The sequence below is a fragment of the Moesziomyces antarcticus genome (genome assembly GCF_000747765.1).
Source record: "Moesziomyces antarcticus DNA, scaffold: scaffold_v10011, strain JCM 10317, whole genome shotgun sequence".
Classification (NCBI taxonomy): Eukaryota; Fungi; Basidiomycota; class Ustilaginomycetes; order Ustilaginales; family Ustilaginaceae; genus Moesziomyces; species Moesziomyces antarcticus.
The window spans coordinates 357,119-376,471 of NW_014638999.1; the positions used below are offsets into that span (position 1 = coordinate 357,119).

A 19,353-nucleotide genomic window follows, 5' to 3' on the forward strand; every position below is an offset into this window, starting at 1 on the left:
TCGTCCTCTTCTTCTCACACCCTCTCCGTCCTTGCGCGAGCTCTACCCCCCTTGCCTCTAGCTTACGCTCCTTTCGTCCCGCCGCTTAATTGATCTTGGCACCAGGCTTCATCCCGGCTCCATCCTCAGCCATCGACAACGGCCCTCACCACTTCGAAAAGGATTCACTTCTCTTCAAGCGTCTGCGCCATACTCCGCCATGGCTCCTCCGATAGAGCAAGCAGAGCATTCGGCCTCGTCGTCGTCGACGGTGCCTTCGCAAGCCTCCTCGTCTATCAAAGACACCGCATACAGCCAGCCTTCCACGTCCGCATGGCTATCAGCAAACCACTCCTCCTCGTCTGGCACTGCGCCGCCATCATTTGTATCGCCATCATCACTGCACGACCACCACGCATCAACACTAACCACCTCATCGCAAAAATCGCACTCTACCGGTGTTACTTTCCGTCAACCAGGCCAGCCCTCGCCCCTTTCCAGGCAAAGAAGGGCAGCGCAACAATCACAATCACAATCACAGCCGCAAACGCTCGATCCACACTTGCAGTCGCTTCAGGAGGCCCACCTCTCGGCCGCTTTCCGCCCGCCTTCGCCAGCCAACGCACCCGCGCTCACCCTCTCTTATCGCTGCCGACCCGACCCTTCCCAGTTCCCCAGCTTCGCCGTGCTCCTCGATACCCTGCCAACAACCGCAACCCGCCCTCGCCCGCGCCAACCTGCCCACCTCAACACCGCCACCACCGCAGACAGCACGCCAGCTCCCTCCTCCATCTCCACACACCCATCCTCCCCGCTCACATCAGAACATCCTGATCTCGCAGCATCCTCCCTCACAGAAGCAACCAGCATCACCGCAGCCGACTCCAATGCAGCCACCTCCACCACCACATCCACCCCTCAACTCGCAGCACCCAAACTCAACGCTTGGGGAACGCCCAAATCATGGGCTCAAACCCTCGGCCGGAACGGCCTGGCTTCCAACGCTCCCATCGGCGTCAGCGTCAACGTGAGCGACTCGCACGATTCCTCTTCCGCCGCCGCTTCCCCCGCACGCTCTCCCAAGGCCTCCTCTAGTGCCAAAAAGTCGTCGCGCAAGTCCGCCGCTTCCGCGTCCAAGCCCGCCCTCATGAGCCTCGAACGCCTCCTCGCAGACGCCCACACCCGCTTCGACGCTCCCGTCACACACCCGCGCGGCCTCGTCAACAAGGGCAACTTTTGCTTTGCCAACGCCATCCTCCAGACGCTCGTCTACTGCGCTCCCTTTTACAACCTCTTCACCCTCGTCGGCAACGAGGTCCCCGCCGACTTTGGCAACGCAACCCCGCTCATGGAGGCCGTCATCCACTTCCTCCGCGAGTTCCTCCCCGCCGACGCCTCGCATGCTCTCAACGACGGCCCCCTCCCCGGTCAAGATGCCTCGGCCGCTGCCGCCGCCTCCGAACCTTTCCTGCCCGAATTCGTCTACGATGCCATGCGCCTCAACAAGCGCTTCGATCAGATGCGCAGAGGTCACCAGGAGGACGCAGAGGAGTTCCTCGGCTTCTTCCTCGACACCCTGCATGAGGAGCTCATCTCTGCGCAACGCAGATCGGCACTCAAACTCGCACAATCCGCCAGCGGCCCCAATGGCCTGCTCGCAAAGATGTCCGAGGAGGAGAAGAAGCTCAACGGCGTCTCGGACGATGATCTGCGCCGTCTCGGCGTCCGCATCAACAAGGACGGCTCCTCCGCCGATGCCATCGGCCTCGGTCTCGAGGCTGCACTTGACGACGACGAGATCGTCGAGCGTGAAGTCATGAGGCCCGTCAGCCCCTCGGAGCAAGGCTGGATGGAGGTGGGCCAGAAGGGCAAGACCGCCTACACGCGCACCACCTCCACCTCGGAATCGCCCATCACCCGCATCTTTGGCGGCAAGCTTCGCAGCGTGCTCAAGACGCCCGGTGCCAAGGACAGCGTCACGCTCGAGCCGTATCAGCCGCTCCAGCTCGACATTCAGCCCGCCCACGTCCAGTCCATCGAGGACGCGCTGCTTCACCTCACCGAGCCCGAGATCATCCCGGGCGTCTGGTCGCCCGCACGCGCCGCTCAGGTCGATGCCACCAAGCAGGTCTTTATTGAGTCGCTGCCGCCCGTGCTCGTGCTCCACCTCAAGCGCTTCATCTACGACGAGATCGGTGGTGTGCAAAAGAGCCAGAAGCCGCTCGCGTACGGCACCACGCTCGACATTGCGCCCGAGGTGCTAAGCCCCGCCATGCGCGCGCAGCCGCGCCCGCGCTACCGCCTGTTTGGCATCGTCTACCACCACGGCCGCCACGCTTCGGGCGGACACTACACCGTCGACGTGCTGCGCCAGGACGGCCACTCGTGGCTGCACATTGACGACACGCTCTTCCACCCCATCCCCACCGAGCACGTGGTGCGCAACGCCGCGTCGGCCAACAAGGACTACGGTCACGACGGGCTTGCCTACCTCCTCTTCTACCGACGCGAGCTTCAAGGAGAGGCAGAGGCCAGTGCCACGCCGAGTCCGGTAGCTGCGCCTGCCACGGCCAAGGCGGCGGCACCGGTCAAGCCGACGGTAGCGGTCAAGGCAAACGGCAGCCACGCGGCGGCAGCGGCGGCGGCCGCAAAGGGCAAGCAGGCCAAGAGTGGCGCGGGCGCCAAGCTGACCAACGGACATGCGGATTCGGCCGCATCATCGCCGCGCACGCAGCACGACTCGCCCAAGCCCACGCCGGCGCGCAAGACGGTGCCGGGCTGGAGCAAGTAGACGCGCGCCTCTTCTCTTTCTCTAGCAGTTTCGGTGTACTCACTCGCAATCACATTTCGCATTCATTCAGTCTCACGCGGCGCAGGAAAGTTCGGGACAAGGATGGCATTGCGACAATAGAAAAGCTTAAACGCGGGTCGTGAGCTGGAATCGTTGCGGGGTCATGACAGAGAGAAATTGTTCATCATCATCATCATCATCGAGATGGGATTAGGACTCGGCGTCGATGGGGGTCTGGTTGGCGGGGGCGGGGGTGTTGCCCATGGGGGCCGAGGTGGAGGGGTCTCCACCGCGGCCGCGCGCATCGCCGGGGTAGGTGGCGTTGGCGGTATCGTTGGCCGGAGGCGGCGAGAGGTCGATGTTGACCGTGCTCGGGTTGGCGGGAGGCAGCGTGGCGCCTGGAGCAGGCACAGCGGGCGCATTCGGGTCCGGAAGCGGAACACTCTCCGGATCAGTCACATCCTGAGCGGTAGCCAGCATACCTGAACCCGAATCACCACTCGGAGCCGTGGCCACCGGTGCAGTCGGCGCACTCGGTGTCGTCGGTGTAGTCGGTGTAGTTGGGGTGGTCGGGGTAGCTGTAGGATCGGTGGGAGTGGGGGTTGGGGAGTTAGGGTTGGTGGGAGCGTCCCAAGCTCTGGGAATGAGCGCGACGGGCAGGATCCAGGTGGCACTCAATACGACGCCCTGACCCTTGTTGAAGCTCTTGATGGTATCCCAACTCCAACCGATGAACGTCGAAATGTAGCCCGTGGTAGGAGCAATTGCCTTGAGGATGGTAATCACCGCGCCGAAGGCAGTGGGCAGACCAGCGGGGACGTTGTTGAGGATGTACGTCAGACACTTGTTGATCAGGTTCGCCACCTTCTCGGCCTCGTCCACATCGCCGTCTAGCGAATCCAACACCGGCTGAGGCAGGTACAGATTATAGCCCCACCACGAAGCATGGATCGAGATCTTGGTGGAGCTGGGGACCCAGACACGTTTCTGACCTCCCGCCACCGGAGTTTCCGGTGCAGCCGTCTCCGGGTTGGTGGATTTCTTGACCCACGGCATCCAACTGGGCCACTTGAGTTCGAATGCCGACGAGGTGAAGGCGTTGTTCGGATCCGTGTATGCCGAAAGCGACAGATAGCTCGGCATGATCTTGGACCCACCGCCCAGGTTGGACGAGCTCGGCTTGTGTCGCAGCGACGTCTTGCTGGTGAGGCTGTCGAACTTGAACTTGATGCCGGCGCCGATGTCTTGGAAGAGCGAGTCGGCGTTTCCGTTGAAAAAGTGGTGGTCGTGCAGTACGGCGGTGGGGACGACGACGCTCTTGGCGAGTTCGACGGTGGTGCAGTCGAGATCGCAGCTGAGCGTGATGGCGTTCCACATGCCATCGTCCTCTACTCCCGATTGGGATCGTACGCTCAGGGTGGATCCGGTAGTGGGGATTTGACCCCACGATGCACCGGCAGGTAAACCTTCGAGCGACGACCAAACCGTACCCACGCCCGTCCAGCGTTCCTCCTCGGCACGACGACGAACCACCGTACCCGAGGGAACGAAGGCCGTCAGGGCACGGTTGGCATGCTTGCGTTCCTCCACCTCCGCGGCGGCCGCGCGAAGTTTGTCGCAGTTCATAATGCTGCCGTCCGAGATAAAGTCGATGAGGTCTGCGTTGGAGACGCGGCTGAAGAACGGCGGACCGGGCTTGAGCATGGAGGCGATCTTTTGGGCCACTTCGTCCGGCGTCAGCTGCTTGCCGTTGACCGAGAATGCATCGGGCACAGCCGAGGCGGATGCATAGCTCTGGCGCGCCATGGGACCGGGCGGACCCGGATAGCCATGTCCACCGGTAAAGATGCGCGACTTGGGCGAGAGGAATGCCGACACGTGCGGATTCTCGGCCAACCGCACCGTCTTCTTGGACGGGCTCGAGGGCGCACTGTCGTGGTGCGAGAACGACGGCTTCTTGGAGATACCCGGCATCGCGATGAAGCTCCCAATCGAGATGATGGTAGTGCGAATGGACGAGGAAGAGGGGAGGGGAAAGGAAAGAGAGATGTGGATGGGGCGGAGAGTTGGGCGGAGCTGGTAGCGATGCAGCTGCGTGTATATACGGATGCGCGCTCAGCCGCTCCCCTCGGTCGGATTCACGATACTGGGAGCAGAGACTGGCGAAGCAAGCGTCAGCCGGGGCGGACGGATAGAGTCTACTGGCGCATCATGCCCGCGTCTTGGCGGAGCGCGCGGGGGTTCAGACAGCAAGCGAGGCCGGAGGATCGACGGAGTGCATTCAAGCTTGTCACGGCAGACCAGACTGCACACTCGAGGCTGGCCAACTCTACCTCGGCTTGGCGGCGCTGCCCCGGCTACTGCTCGTTTGTCAACTAGTGCGTCCGATATCCGCCCAAGTCGTCGTTGCGAGCATCGCGCCTCCTAAACCTCTCGCCGTTCGCAAGCTACGTTCAACCGAACTCCCACGCCCCGCATCTCTGTACTATTCTTCACCACTGGTGATGGGCAGGATGATCACATGGGGGGGCTGCAACAATAGACTCTACCGGCTGCTGTTCCGGGCCAAACGCCGTTACGACAGGGGGATGCCAACCCAGCCCAAAAAAATTCAAGCACGATTCTACACCGCAGCTTCGCAGGTCCACTTTGAATCTCCGCCTTCCACACGGCTGGGCTGCTTTGATGCAAACTCGCCCCGACGCTATCCCTGAGCCTCTTTCGCCCCCTGCATACCCAGACCCGAAACCTCGGCATGAGTAACTTGCCAGCCTCCCGACGGTCCTGATGGCTGTATGTGTGTTTGAGAGAAGCTTGCTTTGATGATGCGAGAAAAATAAAGACGCCGTTGTGGATGGCGGGCAGAGTTTGACACCTCTGCAGGCGCCACCGCCCGACGCTTTGGGTCTCGCATGGATGCACGCCGCCCCTGAGCCGTGGGACCTGTGGCGGATGCGCCAGTGTCGCGTAACTTATTGTTTTGGCCTGAGAGTTCCTGCGCATCGCGCCCAAAGCAGCCACGCGTAGAAGCGAAGCGCACTGCAGCTTCCAACCTGCCTAATCGGGAATTTTTTCAAGGTGTCAGATCGCTGAAAGTACCCTATGCCAAAAAATTGGCTGCACTCGTATCGCTGATGTCCTCATCCTCGCAGCCCTCACACCGCAACGACAGACACGGGTCACGCACTTTCAATTGTTCTGGTGTCGATAACGATCTAGTCTCCACTCTGAAGCTGTTGCAGACTGAAGCCAGCAAAGCTGAGCAAAAGCCTATCTAGAACTTGTACACCTGCTCGGGAGTGTAGCCCATCTGGGCGAGGAGGCCCTTGAGCTCGCCCTGGCTGCCCTTGGGGCCCTTGCCGCCGCTGATGGCCTCCACCTGGGGCGGCGGGCCGCACACAAAGATCTTGGCCTTGCCCGCCTGCTCGGGCTTGGGCAGGTGCTTGGTGATGAGCTCGGGCGTCACGTAGCCCTCGAAGCCGTTGAAGCCCTTGGGCAGCTTGTCGAGGCCGTACACCACCGTGAAGCGCTTGTCCGTCTTGGCGAGCTGGTCAAACTCCTCGCGCAGCAGGATGTCCTTCTCGCTCTTGTTGGTGTAGATCAGCGTCACCTGCGTCTTGTCCTCGGGGTTCGACGCGACGGCCTGCATCACCTGCCACATGGGCGTGATGCCCGAGCCGCCGGCGATGAGGCCGATCGATTCAAACTCGTTCGCCTTGTAGGGGAACTTGGCGATGGGACCCTTGATGCCCAGCTTGTCGCCCGGCTTCATCGAGTGCATGTGCGTGGTCATCAGTCCGCCCGGGTACTTCTTCACCAGGAAGTCCATGTGGCCCTCGGTGTCGGGCGACGTGATGGGCGTGTAGGGACGGATGACGTCTTTGCCCTTGTCGTCCTTCAGACCGTCGCCCACCGCCTTGACCACAACAGCCGAGGCGACATTCATACCGGGCTTCTTGCCGTCCGGCAGCTCAAACACCAGCGTCGCAGAGTCGTGGTTGTACGGCTTGATCTCCTTGAGCGTAAACTCGACAAACTGGTCCTTGTTGAGCGCACCGCCCGATACGGCCGCCTTGGCCTGGTCAACCGCCTCCTGGCCCTTCTCCTGCACCTTGTTCTTGGCCTTCTTGGGGTCGTCGAAGCCGCCCAGCGAGTACCAAGCTCCCAGACCCGCCACACCGCCCAGCGCAAGCACCAGCGGCAGGTTCGAGCCACCCGACGGCTTGCCGGCCTCGGTCGCGTACTGGCGCACTGCGGGTGCCTTGGAGCGCAGGCTCGAGCGCGCCGCCTGGCCGAGCGAAGAAGAGAGAACGGGTCGGATCAACATGGTCAAGAAAAGCTCAGATGAATGTGTGGATGTAGGTGGTGCAAAGGCAAGCTGGCTCACTCCAACCTTTGTCCTGCTGCCCGTCTGATGAGCGCGGTCTCCTCGGTCTCCTCTCGGGTGAGCCGGGTGACGCTCCCAGACTGCTCTTGAACCTGTCTTTTTTTGGCGCTGCCAAGTGGAGGAGAAGACGCCAGCTATGACTTCACGTCATCGGCGGTGCGCCTGTCAATCGCGCAGCCCAAAATCGGATTTTCTTCGCAATCACGGCATCAACTCGCGAAGATGCGCACGGTCGTCGCTCTCACTTTGCGATCGAGCTGCCCGTACAAATTAGTCACATTTTGTCAGCAGAGCTACACTCCAAGGTCTAACAGCTACAAATGCAGATTTTTTGGACGTTGCGCGCGGCAGACTTCTTCATCCGACTCAGCCTTGTCCTTCGCGGCGTCTTTGCAGCTTCCACCAACAGTCCGATCCGACATCGCCCAACATGGCGGCCGCAACGCTCATTCGCAAGGCGCTGCCTAAACTCGACGATCCCGTCGTCGAGTACCTCGACGGCTACATCAACGATGCTGCTGACGACCCTACCGAGGACCTCTTCGAGACGGTGGTCAAGCCCATGCTCGAGTCGGCGTGCATCTCGGACCCGTCGTCGTCCAAGCAGGTGAGCGCGCTGCTGCCCAAGCTGCTCGAACTCATCCAGTCCAAGTTGCCCGATGACGATGCCGATGCCGCCAACGCCTCGGGCCTCACGCGCCTCGACAAGGTGGTCGACATGCGCAACACCGAGATGTCGCGCACCTCGGGCTTCGACACGGCGGGCGGCGTGGACATTGCGCTCGGCACGACCAAGCAGAACCGCTCCACCGTCGACGTCAAGAAGCTCGAGAAGCAGGAGGCCAAGACGCGCGCCAAGCTCGCCAAGCGTGCACAGCGCGACCTGTACGAGTCGAGCAAGCTCGTGCAGCAGTCCAAGCAGCAGGCGAGCTACGAGGAGCTCTTCCTCAAGGTCAACCCGCTCGAGAGCATGGGCAACAAGGGCAAGAACAAGGACATCCACCTCCCCAACATCGACGTCAGCTTCGGCTCCAACCGCATCCTCTCCAACGCCACGCTCACCATCAAGGCCGGCCGCCGCGCCGGTCTCATCGGCCGCAACGGTGTGGGTAAATCCACGCTGCTGCGCAACATGGCGCTGCGCGAGATCCCCATCCCCACCCAGATCTCCATCCTGTACGTCGAGCAGGAGATCGTCGGCGACGACACCTTGGCCATCGACAGCGTGCTCAAGGCCGACGTGTGGCGTGAGAAGCTCATGCAGGAAGAGGCGCAGCTCAACGCCGAGCTGCAGAAGCTCGAGGAGTCGGCGGCGGCCGCCGTGGCAGCTGCCAATGCAGCAGCCGCAGCTGCAGCAGCGTCGCAGTCCGAGGGTGCCGAGGGCGAAGAGGCGGCKGCGGCAGGGCTGTCGCGCGGATCGGCGGTGGACATGCCGACGCGCCAGCGCGAGATCAAGCGCGAAGAGCTCTCGACGCGGCTGGGCGAGGTGCAGGCCAAGCTGGTGGAGATGGAGGCCGAGACGGGCCCCGCACGCGCCGCCGCTCTGCTCAACGGTCTCGGCTTCAAGACGGACGACCAGCAGCGCGCCACCAAGACCTTCTCCGGAGGCTGGAGGATGCGACTGGCGCTCGCACGTGCGCTCTTCTGCAAGCCCGATCTGCTCATGCTCGACGAGCCGTCGAACCATCTCGACCTCAACGCGCTGGCGTGGCTCGAGGACTACTTTGTCAACGACTACGAGGGCACGCTGCTGGTGGTGTCGCACGACCGTGCCTTCCTCAACCGCGTCGCCACGGACATCATCCACATGCACAGCGAACGGCTCGACTACTACAAGGGCAATTTCGACCAGTTCTACCAGACGCGCGAGGAGCGACGGCGCAACCAGCAGCGCGAGTACGAGGCGGTGCAGCTGCAGCGTGCGCAGCTGCAGGCGTTCATCGACCGGTGGCGCGTCAATGCCAACCGCGCCGCGCAGGCGCAGAGCAAGATCAAGCAGCTCGAGAAGCTGCCCAACATCGAGCCGCCCGAGGACGACGACGTGGTGCACTTCCGCCTGCCCGAGGCGGACAAGCTGCCGCTGCCGCTGCTGCAGATCAGCAACGTCACGTTCGGCTACCGGCCCGACAAGCTGCTGCTCAAGGGTGTGGATTTCGACATTACGCAGCAGAGCCGTGTGGCGGTGGTGGGCCCCAACGGAGCGGGTAAGTCGACGCTGATGAAGCTGCTCATGGGCGAGATCACGCCGCTGCAGGGCGACCAGAAGCGCAACGGCAAGCTGCGCGTGGGCTTCTTTAGCCAGCACCACATTGACCAGCTCGACCTGAATGCGAATCCGGTGTCGTTCCTTGCGTCCAAGTACCCCGGCAAGACGGAGCAGGAGTACCGCTCGCATCTGGGTGCGTTTGGTATCAAGGGCATGACGGGATTGCAGAAGATCGCAACGCTTTCGGGAGGACAAAAGTCGCGTGTGGCGTTTGCGCATATCAGCATGATGCGTCCGCACGTGCTGCTGCTGGACGAGCCTACGAACCACCTGGATACCGAGGGTCTGGATGCGCTGTGCGAGGCGATCAACCGCTTCAACGGAGGCGTGATCTGCATCTCGCACGACGAGACTTTTATCCACAACTGCCTGCACGAGCTGTGGGTCGTGGATGGCGGCCGCGTGGAAAAGTTCAAGGGCGATGTGGCCGAGTACAAACGCATCATCCTGTCCAAGAACAAGTCCACTGCAAGGCCCTAGATGCGTCGTTATATGGCAATCATACTCGAGGATCATTCATTCACAAGACTGTGTAGAAGGGATTGAGTCGATTGCATTGTGCGTGAGAGTGGGGTAGCTTAGAAGGTGGCGCTTGCATTGGCGGTGCTAGCCACGCCGCCGAACAGATTGAGCGGCCAGGACGCAAAGTAGAACGAGTATCTGCCGAGCTGTTTGCACGTACTTGCGAGTGCCTCCAGATCGAACAGCTCTCCAATGGGCATCCCCCACATGGCGAGGAAGGTTTCGTGCAGCATCGCCTCTCCGTCCCTAGTTGGTCTTGCTTCGAACGCAGGACTGTCACCCGCCACCGCTGCAAAGTGGTGGTTCCACATGAAGCGCTTCATGTCATCGCTCTGTTCGACTCCGGCAAACGGCATACCCATTCCCTCCTTGGGATTGGGATCCGACCAAGCTGCACGTTGCTCGGGTGAGAGCGAGTAGTATCGTGCCGTAAACCCGGAGCGCACGAGCAGAATATCGCCTCGACGCAATTCGACACCCTGGTGTTTGGCGGTTGCTTCGAGATCAGCCACTGTGATGCGGAATCCCGAGCGCGGATCATAACCTTTTCCCCCACCATATTCGGTCCATTTGGACCAACTGTACTGCTCGCGTTGAACGCTGTCCGTGCCGTGGTGGGAGAGATACTCAAACACGTCGAGCAGCACACCCCTTCCACAAATCCCGTGCTGAGCGAGGTGGTGGATACCGAGCGCATTCCTTGCCTTGGCCTGCGGCGTATTCCATGCCTCCGGATCCGCAGGTTGGGGCGAAGGGTCGTTGAACGAATCGTGGATGCTCGCGCGCGATGCACCGCCATAAAACACACTGAGGGGCAAATGGCCATAGTGACGCAGACCGTCCCACTGCGAGCCGCTCTGCGTGTTGAGCTCGAGCAGCTCGTCGCTAATGGGCACCGCCTCATCGTCCACCACATGAACGTCGGGATTCTTGGTGCGCACCGACGCAACGTACGCATCGCGCGGCGCCGTGTATCCGCGCCCACCCTTGCCGAACGGTTTGTGCGTCACCGACTTGCGTGCAAAGAACGGCTCGGCGGGGAGGTGGATTGGCCAGTTGAGCGAGACGGTTCGTCCGGTTTGGATCTCGTGCTTTGCTGCACGCAGGACGAGCGACTCGGTGAGGAGGTTGATCGTGCCCAGCTGGTCTCCTTTGCCCCACACATCCCAGGCACACCCCGGCCACCCACCGTGCGATGGGAGCTCGTGGTAATCGGGCAGCCTTGCGGTATCCCACTTGTTGCCAGCGGACGAGTTGGACGATGAAGAGGCAGAAGATGCCGAGGAGAGCGCACTGAGCAAGCCGGGAGCCTGCTTTGCGGACGAGGTGGCGAGGCCGAGCTGGGAGGCGATGGCTGCGAGTCGGCGACGCGCATGGAGGGGCGACTCGAACTCGGCGATGCTGCGACGCACGTGGAGGGGCGACTCGTACTCGTACCACGACTTTGCCTCCTTGGCGCGTTGTTCGGGGGAGAAGACGTTTTTGGTCGAGAGCGCCATGGCCTGCAGTACGCCGGCGGTCTGGGCGGCGGTGGGCGAGACGGTCTTGGACACCTGCTCCGTGGCCTGAGATGCGGCATCAGCGGCTTTTTGGGTAGCCTGGCTCGATGCCTGTGCGGCCATACCGCCAAAGCGCGTTGCGATCGAGGCGATTCGCTTGCGCGTCGATTCGTCGTCGTGGTCGTCGCCATCACGCGGCGATTTGGCATCTGCATCGGCAGGAGCGTGCGCCGGCGTGGGGCGCTTGGTGTTGGAGTCGTCGACCATGGTGGGAATTGATCTCGACTTGCAACGAGTGATGCCGAAAGTCGGGGAGGTGGTGGTCGTCGAACAAGAGCAGCCGAACTGAGGCAGCCGTGTGGAGTGTAGGCTGAAGCGACAGTCGCTTTGGCGGTGTGGACGGGCCAACACCTGCTGCTGCTGCTGCTGCTGCTGCTGCTGTCAGGGTGGGACTCGGCTGTGTGAAAAAGAGCAACGATCTCAGCCGCGCTACCATGCAAGTCAAGAATGAACGGATGGGCGACTCACCGGTGCAGCTCAGCTGCAGCTGCAGCTCTGTGCTTGAGGGGCCCCGCGTTGCTATTTTGAAAAAAGTCAGATTTGTTAGGCCGCAAGTAAAGCAGCTGGAGATGAATTTTTCTGTTTGGCTCGAGTCAGAAGAGATGCAGGTGAATAATGCCAAAAAAGTAGACTCGGCCTGGTCCGTGGGTCGAAGCAGCAGCAGCACCAAAAAGATGATTTCGAGATGAAGTCGAGGAGGAGCATCGAGCCTACCTCGCATCGGCCATCTCTGGCACCAGTGCTTCTCGACAAGGTCAAGGTCTATGAGGCGCTCCTTGGCTCGCTCTCTACGACAGCATCTCCACTCTGCTCTCCCTTCGATCTGTGCTCGGCCGTCGTCCGCCCCCGTCCTTCAGTTCGGGCACCTGCGTTTACTCTCAAGCACGCCTAGCATCGTTGCATCGGCTTCACCTTTGAGGACCAGCCGAGCCATGTCGAGCGCACAGGCCGAGAGCAGCAGCGCGGCCACCGCCACATCGACGCGCACGTACGACGATGCGATCGAGGCGCTCAACTCGTTGCAGAGCAATGCGGCGACCATCGAGGCGCTGCGCAAGTCGGGCGGACGTCTGCTCGATTTTGCCATCCCCGAGATGGTCGAGTATCTGGAGCGCATCGGCTACACCACCTCGGACCTCAATCGGCTCAACGCCATCCACATCACCGGCACCAAAGGCAAGGGAAGCACCTCGGCATTTGTGGATTCGCTTCTGCGTCAGCTCACGCCCGTGTCCGCCTCGAACCCGCCCAAGGTGGGGCTGTACACGTCGCCGCACATGACGAGCGTGCGCGAGCGCATCCGCATCAACGGCGTGCCCGTATCGCAGGAGCTCTTCACCGCCTACTTTTGGCAGGTGTGGGATCGTCTGGAACAGAATCCCACGCGCAAGTTCGACTTGACGCCGCTGCGGCCCGTCTACTTTCGCTTCCTGACGCTGCTGGCGTTCCACGTCTTCCTGAGCGAGGGTGTGCAGCCGGTGATCCTCGAGGTGGGCATCGGCGGCAAGTACGACTCGACCAACATTGTGCCGCGGTGCGTAGTGGCGGGCATCACGCAGCTCGGCCTGGACCACACGGCCATCCTGGGCAACACGGTGGAGGAGATCGCGGTGCAGAAGGCGGGCATCTTCAAGCAAGGCGCACCCGCAGTATGCTGGGCACACCAGCCCGGGTCGGCGGTGGACGAGGTGCAGCGCGTGGCGAGCGAGGTGCGTGTGAGCGGCCTGCGCATGGTCGATGTGCATCCTGCGCTCGCGTCGGGAGCACCCCAGAGCATACAGCTTGGACTGCCTGGTGTGCACCAGCGCACCAACGCCAGTGTGGCGCTCGAGCTCGTCAACGCCTTTCTCGAGTCCGAGGCGGGTCGCTCGGCGTACACGGAGCATGCGCACCGTGGAGCGGCAGGAGAGTTGGCTGCGTGGCAGAGGAAAGGCCTGGAGGATGCGAGGTGGCCGGGTCGATGCCAGACGGTGCCCAGTGCTCGTTCGGATGCGGCTCTGACGTGGTACCTGGACGGCGCGCACACCACCGACTCGCTCAGCGTCTGTCTGGGCTGGTACACGGCCACGCAGCAGCAGCAGGGTCAAGAGAATTGCAAGAAGCGTATCTTTGTGTTCAACTGCACCAACGGGCGCAATGCCCACGAGCTGCTCTCGTCGGTTCTCGATGCAGTCGAAGCAAGCCTGCATGGTGGTGAAGAAGCGGCGTCGACCAAGGCGGGCACGGATCGCTACGCGCTGGCCAAGGACTACTTTGACGAGGCCATCTTCACCACCAACATCACGTTTGAGGGTGGCGGCTGGTCGTCCGAGCTGACGTCCAAGCTGCTCGACGATGCCGAGCTTGTCAATCTCACGGTGCAGAAGCAGTTGGCCGAGACGTGGAAGCAGCTCGTGCCCGGCTCGTCGACCGAGGTGCGCATCACCCCCAGCATCCAGGCGCTGCACAACCACGTGGTCGAGCTAGCGCAGAAGCAGCAGCAGGGTCAAGGTGGGGGTGTCGAGTGCCTCGTCACCGGATCGCTGCATCTGGTGGGCGGCGTGATGGCGCACCTCCAACACAGCGGTTGTCTCGACGATCGACTCGTCTCCACTGTGCGGCCCTGATCACACACAAACACAGAAGAAATCTCAATAGAGGCGATGTGATTGATGCACTTGCTGTGAGAGGGGTGGGAAGCATGAGATGTGCCGGAAGAAATTTGGCTGCAAGCCCCTGTCTGCCATCCTGGTGAGATGCGTTTGGCAAAGGGTCCAAGCACCGTTGCGAGGCGGTGACGTGCCAAAACGTTGAATAGCCATCCACGCCCGACACGCCAAAAATGTTCAAAAAAACAAAAAGAAAAACAAAAAGAAAAAGGATCGGCTAGGTGCAGGTGCAGCTGAGGGAGGCGTGTGCTGACGCTGCACTGCTCAGGAGTCATGCATGGCGGCGTGTCTTTTTGTTGGCAAAGCCCACAGGAGAGCGGCGACTTTTCTTGTGGGAAGCGCCGGGCCCCTCTGGACGAACCCCTGAGAGTCGCTCTCGAGCCCCTTTTTTCGCCCGGCCGTCGTTGGGATGTGTTTGGCAAATCCACTCTCCGCCCTGAGCGGTTGCTGAGCGGTTGCTGAGCGGTTGCTGAGCGGTGCAGGACAGCCGTCATGATTCCCGATTGGCGCTGCACCAGAGGCTTCCGCACGCACGACCCTGAGAACATGGCTCGCTCTACAGCCCCTCAGCCTCTGCCTCTGCCTCAGTCTCAGCCTCAACCTCAGCTCGCCGCTCCTTGGCAGGTACTGCAAGTCGTACACGCCTGTCCTGCTCGCCTGCTCGCCTGCTCGCCTTCTTGCCTTCATCACCCCGCTCGACTTGGCGCTTCCCGGATCGTCGCCACCACCACCACCATCATCTCCACCCTTGCCTCTCTCCCTCCTCCCTCCCCACCCCACTTGCCACGCAACAAGCCCACGCTCTTCATCTAACGACACGCAACGTCACGAACACGCACACGCTCACCACCTCTGCCTTGCACTTTTCTCTCCCACTGATCCTCACCACCGCAGCTGCGACGCATCTTCATTTCACCTTTGCCCATCGCACGTCATCTTCTGCAGCCCTGCTTGCCGTACGCACCACCCCTGACGCCCCGCACCGCACCTAGCGCCACTCGACCACCATCCCATCGCCACACGCACAGATCATGATGACCGCCGACTCCATGCACAACGCCTTCCGAGGTCTCAACCTCTCCGATCCACAGCACGACCCCAGAAAACAACAGCAACAGCAACAGCAGCCACAGCAACATCAGCAGCAAACTTTTACCACGCCTCCTCGTCAGCCCGCTTCGCTTCGTTCGCCCACCATCCTCACCTCCGACCTCCCCGGCCAGCCCGGCTTCTCCTCCCAAAACCACCCACACTCGCCCAACTCGCTCGGTCAGAGCGCAGCCGCACGCTTCGAGCGCTTCTTCCCTTCCTCCCCCAATACCACCAGCTCCAACCCTTCCTCCGCCGGCCAAACCTTCACCAGCTCCATTGGCTCCGCCGCCGGTCTCGCCGCCAACAGCGCCTTTGGCTCCTTTGGTCACAGCCTCGCTCCAGGCAGCATGAACGGATCCAGCAACGGCTCCGGCCACTTTGGCTCCTCCCACAACGGCCCTCGCAAGGCTTCCAGCCGCGCCGCCATCCCCGCACAGTGGAGCTCCCAAGACCCCTCCGCGCTCAACACCGCGCCCTCAGGCACCTCGCCACCCAAAACCAACAACCCGCTCCTCCAAGCCTATCCCGCACACGACGCCAACGCACTCGCACCAGGCGACGACGACGTCATCCCCACCGCCATCGTCGTCAAAAACATCCCCTTCAGCGTAAAGCGGGAGCAGCTGCTCGAGATCATCGAGGATCTCGGCATCCCCATGCCATACGCCTTCAACTACCACTTTGACCAGGGCATCTTCCGCGGCCTTGCCTTTGCCAACTTCCGCAGTGCAGAGGAGGCCGACGCCGTCGTGGCAGCGCTCAACGGCTTCGACGTGAGCGGCCGCAAGCTGCGCGTCGAGTACAAAAAGGTGCTCCAGGCTGGCGAGAAGGAGCGCATCGAAAAGGAAAAGGCCATCAAGCGCATGCAGAGCATGCAGCTCGAAAAGGAGAGGGAGCGCGAGCGTCGTCGTCATCAGGACGATTATGCCGCCAACGCCTACCTCATGCCCGGGTTTGGCAGTGCCAACGCTGCCGATGCATATGCGCTCGATGCCGGCGCACACCAGCAAGGTTTTGAGCAGGGCGTGCGTGCTCCGCTCACCGCGGACTCGCTGCGCAAAGTGCCCTCGTCCCAGCACCTTTCGGCCGGCGCAGGTCGTGCTGCCGGTCCACCTTCGTCGTCCAGCAACCCCACCGCCGCTGCGGCGAATGGTGCTGCTGGCGCTGCGGGCGCCGCATCGGCAAAGAAGGAGGAGCTGGATCTCAACGATGCTGCGACGCTCGAGATCTACTCGCGCGTGCTGCTCTTCAAGGACGACCGCATGCGCGACGAGCTCGCCTTTTCGCGCAGCCTCACACCCATGGAGCGTCGCACCGTGCATCTCGTCGCACAGCGGCTGGGGCTCTTCCACTACTCGCTCGGCGATGGGGAGGAGCGCTACGTGATTGTGACCAAGAACGAGGTGAGTGCGCCCGCGAGGCCGTTGCGCTCGCAGGCGTCGACCATCGGACGCACGCAACGCACAGCAGGCTTGGACGGCGCTTCCACCGGCGGCTTCTTGGGTCCGGGCAGTGCGGCTACGACGGGTCGTGCCGGACTGCGCATGAAGAAGTCGGCACCCGATATGAAGCGCGGCGAACGCGATGCGGGCTATGCTGGTCACGGCTACGGCGCAGGTATGGGTGGTGCACTGTCGGCGCATCGATCCAACACCAACCTGCGGGACGGATATTCGTCGACCATGGGGCGTCGAACTCAGCCGAATGCTGCGGGTGGAGCTGCTGGTTTGCAGAGTCTATTTTCGCAGCCGGATGCGACGCCGTCGTCGCAGAGTGGAACCGAGTCGTCGAGCCACAACTCTTCGCCTACGCATTCGAGCCTGTTGCGTCAGCCTCGTGGCCCGCCTGCCCCCGGAACGGATCTGCGCAACTTTGCAGTGAGGTCCAGGGTCTCGACCAACTCGAGCAACAGCAGCGCCCTCCCCGTCGTCACCCCACCCACTGCACCCGTCGGCGGCTTCCAGCTCCATATCAACGGAAGCCCCTCCAAGACCAACGCATACCCAGGCTTGGACCATCTAGAACCCACCTCCCACCAGCCACTCGAGTTTTGAGAATCTGCAATCATCCGTTCGCATCTCCATCAGCCAATTCAGCATTGTTCAGATCAAGCATTGTTCAGGTTACCGCAGTCGGCATTGTGTGCGGTTGGTTGTTGAGTGGAAGCGTGTGGGTGAGAATGCGAGGGCGATGAAGCAGTTCGGATGATCGATCGAACAGTAAATCCATCAATCGACCGTTCGATGGATCTTTCGATTGATCGATCGAAGGACACGTGGACCCAAACTCGAAGCCTCCGACCCCTTAGACAGCCTGGTGCCGAGCCAAGACGCATTGATTGCAAAGCGGCCGTGTAACGTTCGCACACCGAATCCCAGACATTCGACGCTCCATCCGCTCAATCTGGTGCGGTTTCGCCTCAAAAGAACGGCATTGGCTTAGAAGAGCCTTTGCATAGCACATCACACCACACACGCATACATCGACCAAGATGAGGATACGATTTTGATACAGCAGCGAATGGTACGCAAATTTTTTCAAGGGGCCAACTTATGTGAACCGACTCGCGAGCGAGTTGGACTGGATGCGCTTGAGCAGTTTGGGTGCGGCGTCCGAGTCCATGCGCTGTGCAAGCGAGGGGCTATCGTCCCACCGCCCATCGGAAGCGGGAGCCTTCATCCTGCCTCTACCCTTGACCCGGACGTGACTGGACGACGGCGAGTCGCGGCGCGAAGGCGAAAGTTCGCGCTCGTGGTGGCGCTGACGTGCGTGTCGGTCGAGCTCTTCGTCCATCTCGGTTGCCGACGGTCGCGATCGGCGACCCCTACGCCGTGTATCCTCGTTGGCCAAGTACGCGTCGTGGCCCCATCGACCGCTGTCGGAACGAGGCTCGCGGCGTCGGCTGCGCGAGCCGAGACGGTCCATCAGATCGTCGTCGCCCCGCGCAACCGCGTCGGCCATCATCTCGCCCGGCTTGCGCTCCGGCTCATCCGTGCGCGATGCGACGTGTCGATCCAACTCCGAGTCGAGCTCGTCGAGCATGGATCTACGTTCGTCGCGACGTCGCGGCGGCTCGGACGACGACGGCTCGTAGCCCGGGAACAGCTCCTTGGTCTCAGCCACCTGGCCGACCTGGAGCAGCTTGGGCACGATCTCGCGTCCGGCGTCGTAGCCGTGTCGCTTGTACCACTGGCTGCGCGTGGATGCGCGCGACTCTTTGCGGTCCACATCGGTGACCGCGTGACGCAGCCACAGCACGGAGCGCAACTTGCGCAGCTCGCGCACCTCGCGGCTCTCGAGCTTGTTCCTGCGCTCCTCCTGCTCCATCTCGCGGTAGATTTCGGGCACGTCGTCTGGCAGCTCGGAGACCGCCGCTTCCATCTGCGTGCGCGACTCTTGCTCGGCGAGGGCAGCCTGTCGCTCCACGTGCGTGTACAGCTTGCCCGGCACGCGGTGTGCCTTGCGCGGCTGGACGAGCGACGTGATGAACTCCGAGTGCCACGAGTCCGGATCGTACTCGAGCAGCGTATCGATGTTGGGCAGCGGCGTCACATCCGATTCGACGGGCTGCATCTCGTCGCTCGCGGGCGACGGGCAGAGATACTCGAGCGCAAGACGCGCAGACCGCTCGTCGGCAAACACCACTTTGCAGCGCTGGTCGTCGATCCACTCGAGACCCAGCGGCTGCGCTCCGTAGTGCGTGAGGTAGGCAAACAGACGCGAGGTGGACAGCTGCGTGATGGGCGCGCCTTCGATGAGCAGCGTGTCGAGCCGGATGTCGCTGCCGCCCTCTACGGCAGGCGGACCTGGAGACTCGGTGGGCTCTTCGGTTCCCATGAGTGCGATGTCGTCTAGAGTGGGAGGCTCGTTGCCTGTGAGTGGGGTAGGTCCGCGTTGCGCGCCTGCTTCGACCGCCTGGTCGGTGGGGAGGGCGTAGAAGCGAGAGTTGGAAGCCTGGTCGGGTCGGGAGCCGTCGTCCATGGCTTCGTCCTGCATCGGAATGGCGGCAGCAGCAGCTGCTGCGTCGGTCTCTGCCGAGCCGTAGTCCAGCGGAATGTCTGCCATGATGTCGATCGAGGTGCGAAGCTCGAAGCTCTACTATGGTGGTG

General features: G+C 62.1%; 8 protein-coding genes across 8 annotated transcripts; 4 read left to right on the forward strand and 4 right to left on the reverse strand.

The window, feature by feature from the left end:
• Positions 1–199: 199 nt before the first annotated feature.
• Positions 200–2,770, forward strand: PAN0_011c4302 (ubiquitin C-terminal hydrolase Ubp3; the record flags this gene model as incomplete). The annotated part of the gene is made up of 1 exon (XM_014800272.1): positions 200–2,770. One exon carries the CDS (start codon positions 200–202, stop codon positions 2,768–2,770), a length of 2,571 nt encoding a protein of 856 aa, XP_014655758.1.
• A 210-nt stretch (positions 2,771–2,980) lies between these two features.
• PAN0_011d4303 (uncharacterized protein) lies at positions 2,981–4,744 on the reverse strand (the record flags this gene model as incomplete). The annotated part of the gene is made up of 1 exon (XM_014800273.1): positions 2,981–4,744. The coding sequence occupies one exon, from the start codon at positions 4,742–4,744 to the stop codon at positions 2,981–2,983; it is 1,764 nt and encodes a 587-aa protein (XP_014655759.1).
• Positions 4,745–6,044: 1,300 nt separating this feature from the next.
• Positions 6,045–7,097, reverse strand: PAN0_011d4304 (cytochrome-b5 reductase; the record flags this gene model as incomplete). The annotated part of the gene is made up of 1 exon (XM_014800274.1): positions 6,045–7,097. One exon carries the CDS (start codon positions 7,095–7,097, stop codon positions 6,045–6,047), a length of 1,053 nt encoding a protein of 350 aa, XP_014655760.1.
• Positions 7,098–7,587: 490 nt separating this feature from the next.
• Positions 7,588–9,903, forward strand: PAN0_011c4305 (p-loop containing nucleoside triphosphate hydrolase protein; the record flags this gene model as incomplete). Its single annotated transcript, XM_014800275.1, has 1 exon — positions 7,588–9,903. One exon carries the CDS (start codon positions 7,588–7,590, stop codon positions 9,901–9,903), a length of 2,316 nt encoding a protein of 771 aa, XP_014655761.1.
• Positions 9,904–10,001: 98 nt separating this feature from the next.
• On the reverse strand, positions 10,002–11,711 carry PAN0_011d4306 (uncharacterized protein; the record flags this gene model as incomplete). Its single annotated transcript, XM_014800276.1, has 1 exon — positions 10,002–11,711. One exon carries the CDS (start codon positions 11,709–11,711, stop codon positions 10,002–10,004), a length of 1,710 nt encoding a protein of 569 aa, XP_014655762.1.
• A 557-nt stretch (positions 11,712–12,268) lies between these two features.
• Positions 12,269–14,110, forward strand: PAN0_011c4307 (folC bifunctional protein; the record flags this gene model as incomplete). The annotated part of the gene is made up of 1 exon (XM_014800277.1): positions 12,269–14,110. One exon carries the CDS (start codon positions 12,269–12,271, stop codon positions 14,108–14,110), a length of 1,842 nt encoding a protein of 613 aa, XP_014655763.1.
• Positions 14,111–15,186: 1,076 nt separating this feature from the next.
• On the forward strand, positions 15,187–17,298 carry PAN0_011c4308 (r3h domain; the record flags this gene model as incomplete). Its single annotated transcript, XM_014800278.1, has 1 exon — positions 15,187–17,298. One exon carries the CDS (start codon positions 15,187–15,189, stop codon positions 17,296–17,298), a length of 2,112 nt encoding a protein of 703 aa, XP_014655764.1.
• A 496-nt stretch (positions 17,299–17,794) lies between these two features.
• On the reverse strand, positions 17,795–19,309 carry PAN0_011d4309 (uncharacterized protein; the record flags this gene model as incomplete). Its single annotated transcript, XM_014800279.1, has 1 exon — positions 17,795–19,309. One exon carries the CDS (start codon positions 19,307–19,309, stop codon positions 17,795–17,797), a length of 1,515 nt encoding a protein of 504 aa, XP_014655765.1.
• Positions 19,310–19,353: the final 44 nt, after the last annotated feature.